At 33.1% G+C, this 9,499-nt stretch overlaps 2 protein-coding genes across 2 annotated transcripts; one reads left to right on the top strand and one right to left on the bottom strand.

Annotated features, from left to right (window-relative positions):
* Window positions 1-412: 412 nt before the first annotated feature.
* LOC130973243 (uncharacterized) lies at window positions 413-3,454 on the bottom strand. The gene is made up of 8 exons (XM_057897685.1): window positions 3,252-3,454; window positions 2,369-2,533; window positions 2,127-2,246; window positions 1,961-2,004; window positions 1,606-1,731; window positions 1,306-1,390; window positions 817-873; window positions 413-704 (listed from the first exon to the last, which is right to left on the bottom strand). Exons 2-8 carry the CDS (start codon window positions 2,510-2,512, stop codon window positions 627-629), a joined length of 654 nt encoding a protein of 217 aa, XP_057753668.1. The 5' UTR covers window positions 2,513-2,533; window positions 3,252-3,454; the 3' UTR covers window positions 413-626.
* Window positions 3,455-4,966: 1,512 nt separating this feature from the next.
* Window positions 4,967-9,448, top strand: LOC130974230 (uncharacterized). Its single transcript, XM_057899017.1, has 9 exons — window positions 4,967-5,174; window positions 5,736-6,009; window positions 6,392-6,585; window positions 6,666-6,713; window positions 6,848-6,920; window positions 7,138-7,309; window positions 7,850-8,281; window positions 8,366-8,557; window positions 9,090-9,448. Exons 2-9 carry the CDS (start codon window positions 5,757-5,759, stop codon window positions 9,148-9,150), a joined length of 1,425 nt encoding a protein of 474 aa, XP_057755000.1. The 5' UTR covers window positions 4,967-5,174; window positions 5,736-5,756; the 3' UTR covers window positions 9,151-9,448.
* The last annotated feature ends 51 nt before the right edge of the window (window positions 9,449-9,499 follow it).

The following is a 9,499-nucleotide window of genomic DNA, read 5'->3' as shown; positions in this document are numbered from 1 at the left end:
CAAAGTGGGAAACAACTCTAGCCAAGGACAATGTAACCTTAATGAAGTGCCTTACTTAAACATATCCTTTGTTTTTTGTAAATTGAATGAAAACTGCAGTATTTCTTAGTAACTGTACCTTTTTATTTTAAGGTTAAGAACTCAGAACATCATTAGTTGTAAATTGAATGAATTCAACCATAACTTAAAAATGTCAATAACCATTAGCTTATATGTGTTTAATTCAGATGGTAAAAAACCCTGTCATTTAAAAGAAGACGAGTTTAAATGACACCTTTTTGTAGTAAAAAAGGTACTGCATCATCAAAATGCTGCAGGGGAAACTTCTTGACTGAAAAGTTAATGTAAAATTTAAGCAATAAAACCAAACATGTTAGTGACAACTTTTGGTGTAGGACACAACTCACAAGTATAGTGTGCATTCAATTACATACCAGCATAGACATGATCATTCACTTTATTATTAATAGTTGTAACTTGTAAGGAATGATTTACAATGGAGAAGATATAAGATGGAATGTTTTCATATTTGGTACAGTGGAGTATATCGCGTGTCAAAGACCAACGTATTATTTGCAAGAACAAGGTTGTGTATGACAAAATGGGAAAGTTCATAACTGAGAAGTTTAACTTGTAGCAACTTCAAAAGCTCTCAGAAAGACCTCAGGGGGTTGAGCACCACTCAGCTTGTGATTCCCATTAATCTGCAAAATATGATTCAAATGAGTCAATTTGCTAGAAAGTGGCGACGATGAGAATGATGAGTGATGACCCTTTGTAATCTTAACAAACTGACTTGGATTTCTATACACTCACCACATAATATGGAACTCCTCCAATGTTACTTGAATATGTTCTGAGTTCATCCTCAACCTATGTAGAGACATGGAATAGAAAGCAAGATCAGTTGCCAAGAAATCTTGTTTAATTTGCAAAGTCGTTCATGAAAACTACAAGAATGTGCAATCTAAAACAGTTGCAAGACTTAAGGGTGTGTTTGGTTTCTGTGTCCCATTTTAGGAACTTGCGAAGGAAAAAAATGGAAACAAAAAACATAATAGTATCATATTCATGGTTTTCACTATTTTTTTCTTTTTCATAAAATCCTAAAAACATAATACAATGAAAATGAAAACTGGAACAAGGCCTTAAGTTTTTTAATGTTTTAACAAAAACAAGGCACATTAAGCATTTGGAAGTTAGAACCTCGAACACCTAATAACCGAAGTATCATAAATGGAATATATTTTGGCAATACCCTGAATCTAAATCAAGCATGAGTGAGTTTGATTATAGAAAGGTTACCTCCTTCAATCCATTGTTGGGGTTCTTAAGAAAGTCTTCTGCACCTTCTACACCAACCTTTGCAGCACATTCCAGAAGAAAGTTCCTGCATCCATATAGTGTTAAGGGTATTCATACTGATGGACAACCCTTTGAAGCAGTACTAGTTCTTAAGGAATCTACAATGGCTTAAGCTATATAGAAAAAGTTCCATTAGCTTATGTGAATTGAGCTTCCAACAAAATAGATCAACACATAAACACATACTATCCAACATTAACTTTTGTGACTTAATTGATCTCACAACAAAAATACACTTACTGGTCACCAATGTATTTTCCTTTAGTGAAATAGCCAAGGCAAAGTTCTTCCACAAGAGCATGTTGCTTGTCAAGACCCTGTTGTCCTGCAAAATATATAAGCCTGTGGCTGTCCATAGTGCTTCCCCTGTGAAAAGTTATGACAATGTTACTAGTTCTTAAACCTCACTGATGAATTAAGAATGTTACATATACTTATTCTTCTTTGTACTTTGAGCTGACTCAATCCCCTTCACCATTGAATGAGGGGTGAGACCCGTTTGATTTGATTCTCGCATCTTATCTAATGCTAATGGCGAAAGAGAAAGAGTCAGCTCTTGTATTTTATCCATTGATGCATTGTATCTTAATCTTACGTGAGTCCAGACATGCTATATTCTAGACCAACATTCCTGAAGACCTGCCAAATACCGAAATTGGCACAATGGTTTTCTTATCAAAAACTTTATGATCAGATGAATTATAAACAATTTGAACAATTATAAGAAATTCGGTTCAAAGGGTGATTAACAAAGTAAAAACCTCTGACATCCGTGCCGCCATCTGTTCAGATCGTGATCCGAACTTTCTTATGTAATACTCCTTCTTGTCAATGCCTTCTTTAGGGGCATTAGAATCAAGTTGAAAGGGATGCCATCTTAGCTGCACATCCAGTAAAAGTGTGAAAAACAATAAACTAACAAAGACAAACCAAAGACATTCCCTTGATACAAGCATGCACCAGACACGCTCGCGCGCACGCACGCAGAGGTAGAGTCTTATACCTCAAAGTTGTATTTCTCGTTAGATGCGGCAATGGCTTTGTCTAGATTCTTTTTGCCAACAAAGCACCATGGGCATACAGTATCAGAGCTAATGTCAACTCTCACTATCTTATTTTCAGCATTGCTGCTATGCGCTGCAGCCATGATCCTACTGTATCTGCAGTTCTGCATTAAGTTTTTGGGGATTAGAATGTGACCACATCATAATCTAAGGATAATAAGTTAGGTATTCAAAGAACGTTTCTACTATTTCATCCATAGCCCCTTTGAACAGTTTGGATCTTACAATAGAATTCCCCAACTATTTTGTTAAATAAATCACTAATTTGCATATAACCAAAGTATATAGAATAAAAAGCAGCTAAGCTACATCAAAATCAAATTTTGACTTCCATAGAGTTGAAATCACTCTCTGATTTATCTAACCCTGAATTTCTATTCGAGAAACTTTTGGGGGCAAGTAAATTTTAGTACTTTTGACCATCATTTAACTATCACAAATACTAAATTGTCTTTAACAAAATAAATTTTACTAATTCATGTGTTCAACTCTGAAAAATGATTTATATGTGCAAATTTTGGCAAATATAAGTATAAATTATATGTTTTTCTGTGCGAAATTTCTGTAAACAAGTGCAAATTATTGCTGGCAAAATGTTAGTAAAAAATGATAATATTTGCTTGCTATGTATTCTTTTTATTCCGGCGAATATCACCAAGAAGTGCCCCAAACGAATTTCATGATTCGAATGATTCACAAACAACAGAACACGATTCAATACAGAAAAAAAAAAAAAAAGAAGGACCTTTGGGCTTAAACATAACAGAATTATGATGCAAATGATCAAAATGAAAAACCCACTTGAAATAAATGAAAGAATACCTTGAAGGGTAGGAGTAGGAGTGTTCTAAAGCTTAGAGAGGGAGAAGCAGCTCCAAAGTTTAAAACTTTTGCCAGGATTCAGAGAGATATTGGAATTGGAATTGAATTTGAAATTTTGCTTCAGCTTGATTTTGATGACAGTTAAATATATTAACGTGAATTCTTATTTTATGTTAACGTGCATTTTATGTTGTCCTTTTTATTCATGACTTTTCCGAAGGTGCTGTAAAGTCGTCGTTTGAGGTTGACTTCTTCACCTACCGGCTACCACCACACAAATATCTCAACCAAAAAAGAAGAAAGTAGTTTTTAAGAAAAAAAAAATATTTAGCTGATAAAAATAGTATGTATTGACAATTGACTATTTTAAAAAATAAATGACATTTGTAGAACTTGAAGTTTTTTTTAGTCATTGGATGATGAAAAATTATTGAATTGTGAGTTGTGACTTAAAAGTTTTTCTTTTTGTCAAGTAAATCAAGATAATTGCATATTAAAAATTAATTATCGATTAAAAATAATAAAATATATATTAAAAATAAGTTAAATAATAAATATATAAAAATTAATTTGATAATTAATCTTTTTTATGTATATAATATTTTTATTGTTAATAATAACATAAAATAATCCAAATATCTACTATTAATTAAGATAAATTATATCCTCGTTTTGATTAATTAACCACTAATGTGGAAGAATCTTAGCAGTAGAATTTTAAGGCATTGTTTGGATGTAGGATAGAAAATAAGAGGAAGAAAAATGAGAAGAAAGAAAATAAAAGAAAAAGTTGATTTTTTTTGTTTGTTATTTGAATGAAGAAAAAATAAATAGAAAAAAAATAAGAAGAATTTTTTTTTGTTTGGATAAAAAAATAAGAAGAAAAAAAATTATATCAGAGTAAAATTATTTTAATAATCTTATTTATACTATATATAATTTATAATTTATTAATATATTCAGTTATTTTTTTAATAAAAAATCATTCAAATTATATTTTAAGATTTTAACATAGTATTTTTTGTTAATAACAACATTTTTTTAGATTATTCTCTTCTATTTTCTTTTTAAATATGGTAAACAAAAAAATTATTATTATTTTTTAAATATATACAAATAAATAATTTTATAATAAAAAATTAATAAAAATTATTCATAAGTTACATTATTAATCTTTTTATTTATATTTAAAGAAAGGATGAAGTTTAGATGGAAAAAATACAAGAGATGGTTTTTAAATTTAAAAAGAAGTGAAATAAAAAAATTTAATTTTTTTATTAAAAAGAGGGTAAATTCGTAATTATATCATTATTTCTTCCTTCTTCGCTGATTTTCATCTCACAGTTGAAAAAAAAAAGTTTTTAGTGGATTCACTCTATTTTTATTTTCTTTATTTTTTTCTATAAATCAAACAATAAAAAATTTAATTTTTCACCCATTTTTTTTTTCTATATTTTTTTCTCTATATTCTTTTGAAACAAACATAGTGTAAGGGAAAGTAGGGAAAGAAATCTTGTGATATAAGCAAACAAAAAGGGGAAAAATCAGAAATGGATGCATCCATTACCAAATGAATATATAATTATGAAATGGATGCATGCATTTTATTTCACCATTCACATGCTTCCTTAGTTCCTTGACAAAAAGGGCAAAATAAAAAATATCTTTTTAAAAAGAGAGTAAAATAGAAATAATAATATATAATATAAATTATGTAATCTAGAAAATTCTTATATTCCTGAGGCTTTTGTTCTGAGAGGTTTTGATCAATAACCGGAAAACCATTCCATTTTTCCTCCCAAACTTGCGACACTTGTTTACGCTACAACCTCTCTTCCCATTAATTCTTTCAAATTCTAAATTCATTTTCTTCCTTCCTTTCCATTCAACTCTTCTTCTCGTTCTCATTCTCATTCGTTCAAGGTATGTTATTATGCTTCTCTCTCTTTCTCAAACTAAGCTTCGATGTAAAGCAATGATCTTTGATATTATGACTCACCCCCATTTCCCAAAACTTCAACTTTCTTCGTCCCAATAGCTTTACTTCATAGCTGGTTTCGTATTTTTTACTTAATCATGAAATTCCATGGAAAAAAAATGTTTTTTTTTTTGGGCACCAGTGCTTGTGTTTTTATGATGCGTAATAATTGAAGCAGAATTTTGTTTTTTTGGTCAATGTTTACATAAATTTAACTGATAGGTAATGAAGAATGAAATTTGGGATATAATTTCAGCATTGGCCTAGCTTGTGTGTTGCTTTAATTTAAGCATTGAATCTATCATGTGTTACAACCTTTATTTCTGGTGTCTATGCAAAGACATGTTTAGAAAAGGTTAATTTTCGGTATATAACCGGCTTTTTTTATTTCGCCGCAAAAGACCTGTCAAAATTACTTAATTTCAGCATACAGTAAGTGTATTTATACTAATTGATTGCAATTTATGATTATTGATGGAAATGTTATCTTCATTTTGTATTGTTAGGATCTATAAGGAGACCAAGCTATGGATGTTGATAATATCTTTGGCACCATTAAACCTGTGAATGTTGCAAGGAAGAGTGCCATATATGTTTGGGGATACAATCAATCAGGGCAAACTGGAAGAAAGGGGAGAGAGGAGCAGTTGAGAATTCCGAAACAGCTGCCTCCTGCACTCTTTGGATGTACGGCAGGTACCAATGCGCGCTGGTTGGACGTTGCTTGTGGTCGCGAGCATACAGCAGCAATTGCCTCTGATGGCTCACTTTTCACCTGGGGTGTGCACTCATTACACATTGTTTGTTTTACCAGTTGATTGGATCGTGCATTCATTTCTATAGCCATGTTTCAAAATAAAGGAACTAAAAGTATTTTAATTTTGGGATTGGATTTTATTTTTCTCGGAAAAACTTGCCTTATTGGAAGGCCAGTAATTGCAATTGATGACTAATCAATATTACATGCATCAGTCAATGACATATTGTTCTATTGTAAAACTGGAACAGTTTGCATAAAAATCATGCAGCTTTAGAAGAACTTGTTTTCATAATTGACAATTTTAACTATTATTGATTTGCTATTTGCAATGTTTCTTACTTTAAATGTTCAATAAATATAGAGGTGATAAGAGGCTAACACTACGCATATGATGTTTTTTAGGGGCTAATGACTTTGGTCAACTCGGTGATGGAACTGAGGAGCGAAGGAAATATCCAAAGAAAGTGAAGCAATTAGAGTCAGAGTTCGTAAAATCTGTGTCCTGCGGAGCACATTGTTCTGCTTGCATTGCAGAGCCTCGTGAAAATGATGGTACCATTTCAACTGGGAGGCTCTGGATTTGGGGACAAAATCAGGTAATACCTATATAACTTTGAATAGTTGTTCGTAATATATTACTAATTCATAATCATCATCATCTGCTTGTTTATTCCAGGGATCAAATCTTCCTAGATTATTCTGGGGGGCCTTCAAACCTAATACAGTAAGTATAAATGTCTAAAGAGATTGATATAAATATTTCATCCATAGAAATCGTGCAGGATTTATTGTATTTTCCCTAATTGTTTTATAATTTGCTTACCTTCTGTTTTTTTGTTCATATGATCATACTTGCAGATTATTCGCGAAGTGTCTTGTGGAGCTGTCCATGTGGTTGCTTTATCCGAGGAAGGCCTACTACAAGCTTGGGGTGATTCTATATCACATTTCTCAACTCTCTTCTTAGAAATTCACTTTTGTTTATGTTTGTAAATTTCATGTCAATGAAGCGGTCATTGCATGTATAGAGATGACATGGTTGTAGCCTTTTACCAAGTATTGAATGTAGGAACATAAATTTGAGTGTTCACAAAGTGGATTTCTCGCCGTCTACTAATCAGGGTTTTCTCACTGTTTCCCTAAACCAGGCTATAATGAGTATGGTCAACTTGGCCGAGGTGTCACTTGTGAAGGACTACAGGGGGCCCGTATTATAAGTTCTTACGCTAAGTTTCTTGATGAAGCCCCCGAGCTTGTAAAGATTACCAAAGTGTCATGCGGGGAGTACCACACTGCGGCCATTTCTGATAAGGGCGAGGTGTAAGTGATTTGAAGGAATTTCTAGATGGAGATAGTTATAAATTTAAGCATGAGAATTGTGGTTTTCCGCATGACACATTAGGGAATCTCACATCAGGAGACAAGATTCAATGGAAATGCTGCATATATTATGCAAGTTTCTATTCCCTTGGCTTAGTTATACCATGAGAAATTAAAGTTGAATGTAGTTATAGATTTGCAGGGCCAACCATGTTATGTCTATCTGTACTTGTTAGAGTTGTTTTGTTTTTGCTTTGAAAATGCTTGTAACAATGTCTACTATTCTACTAACATGCAGGCATGCTTTTTCTGAATCAATCTAATGTTTCTTCGCCTATATACTAAAAAAATTTTTAAGTTCCTTGCTTCCCCCCGTTCTGTCTTTATGAATGTGCGTAATTGCAGAACATACTTGATCTTTGTGTAGTTTCTTATGGTTGTTTGATAAATCGAGAAATACATTATCTGAATAATTATGAATGTTTGCCATCTTTGACAATATTTACTCGCATTTTTGTATTATTTCCTTCCACCTTTCAGTTACACATGGGGGCTAGGAAGCATGGGCCAGCTTGGACATTCTTCACTCCAGTATGGAGATAAAGAGTTACTGCCAAGAAGAGTGGTTTCCCTTGATGGTATTTTCATAAAGGATTTGGCGTGTGGTGGTGTACACACATGTGCTCTGACTCAGGAAGGGGCACTTTACGCTTGGGGTGGCGGTCAATCCGGGCAGTTAGGCCTTGGCCCCCAAACTGGGTTGTTCTCGTGCGTTGCTAATGACTCTCGTACATTTTTCCGGAACATCCCAGTTTTGGTTGTTCCAAAAGGCGTGAAGCTTGTCGCATGTGGACACTCCCACACGCTTATTTCAATGAGGGACGGTCGAATTCATGGATGGGGTTACAATTGTTACGGTCAGGCAGCCAACGAGAAATCTACATATGCTTGGTACCCGTCGCCTGTTGATTGGTACGTGCATCTTATGTAGCATAAATAAAGTCTTCGTTCTTCATGTCTGCATAGGTTTTTATGTGAAAAAATTCCAAATCACAGGTGTGTTGGTGAGGTCCGAAAACTAGCTGCTGGTGGGGGTCATTCAGCTGTGTTGACTGATGCTTGTTCGTTAAAGGAGTTGTGCGAGTTTATACTCGCAGAGACTCTGACTTTATCTGATGCCGCGAAGGTTGAGGATATTGCATCCAGAACTGGATCAGATGCTTTGGCTCGCCTCTGCGTGAGACTCAGGTACACGAAAGTATTTTGGGATGTCAAAATGAAAAGAACTACACAACTTGCTGGTACTTATGTACTGTGCTAAGAGTCAAAATGTTTCTAAGCTATGCAAAACTGAACCTGAGGAGAGTTCTAGTTGTCAATCATGTTTATGTTAGAACATCAATTTAGAAGTTATCTGTTAATATCTTTTTGGCTTCATTGACTTTGTTGTCCTTGACTTTATGAAACTTGAGTTCAAAATCCATTCATGATTGTGGGAAAAAAGAAGGCCCTCCATAATAATTGGTGACATTTATTCCTGCATTCCCTTTTTATCTATCATTGTTATTTTTTGCTGGTTCATCTTTGCATCAAGGTATCTGGATAAGAAAGAATGAGCATTTTTCTTGTACTGAGTTGTGGCTTTTCTAGTCAGTATTCTTCAGAAACTAAATGCTGTATCATGATATATTCAATTGCTTTTTTTTCCTTCCACATTATTTGCTTTTGATGCTTCAATGGTGATTCACATGCTGATGTTATTGCAACTTCTTCATGGCAGAGAGTATATGCTTTCTGGTGGTCATCTTGAACAAGAGGAGGATGCTAAAAGTAAAGTTTGAAACAAATTGTTAATCATTATTTGTGCATTCTTGTAATGTAGTAGGTGTAATCATTATTTGAATGAAAGTAACTATGTAATCTTTAATGTTCATCGTTTCAATTGTAATCCAAATGAATAAGGAAGACAAATGAATGATGGATTAGCCTCTATTGTATTAAAGTAAATTGTAGCACTCAGAATCTCAATTGTAGCTGAAAGCTTGGTTTTTTGTGCTTTTTACCAAAGAAAACCAAGAAGGCAAACAATAGTGATAAGTATTTTGTTAATGAAGATTATGATTTTTCAATTGTTTTTTATGGACTTATTTTTCTTTTATTGCCATTTGTGTTGATTGGATTTAAAGGTGT

The sequence above is a fragment of the Arachis stenosperma genome, chromosome 4 (genome assembly GCF_014773155.1).
Source record: "Arachis stenosperma cultivar V10309 chromosome 4, arast.V10309.gnm1.PFL2, whole genome shotgun sequence".
NCBI classification, from domain to species: Eukaryota; Viridiplantae; Streptophyta; class Magnoliopsida; order Fabales; family Fabaceae; genus Arachis; species Arachis stenosperma.
This window is presented reverse-complemented; position numbering and strand designations above follow the sequence as displayed.

Bases quoted from the DNA above. Each gene is read 5' to 3' on its own strand.
- LOC130973243 (XM_057897685.1), bottom strand. From the start codon at position 2,512: ATGGCTGCAGCGCATAGCAGCAATGCTGAAAATAAGATAGTGAGAGTT. The intron at 1,732-1,960 runs GTAAGATTAAGA...AACTTTTCACAG, and splicing joins TATAGCATGTCTGGACTCAC to GGGAAGCACTATGGACAGCC. The intron at 874-1,305 runs GTAACCTTTCTA...GTCTCTACATAG, and splicing joins CCAACAATGGATTGAAGGAG to GTTGAGGATGAACTCAGAAC.
- LOC130974230 (XM_057899017.1), top strand. From the start codon at position 5,757: ATGGATGTTGATAATATCTTTGGCACCATTAAACCTGTGAATGTTGCA. The intron at 6,714-6,847 runs GTAAGTATAAAT...TCATACTTGCAG, and splicing joins GGGCCTTCAAACCTAATACA to ATTATTCGCGAAGTGTCTTG. The intron at 8,282-8,365 runs GTACGTGCATCT...TCCAAATCACAG, and splicing joins TACCCGTCGCCTGTTGATTG to GTGTGTTGGTGAGGTCCGAA.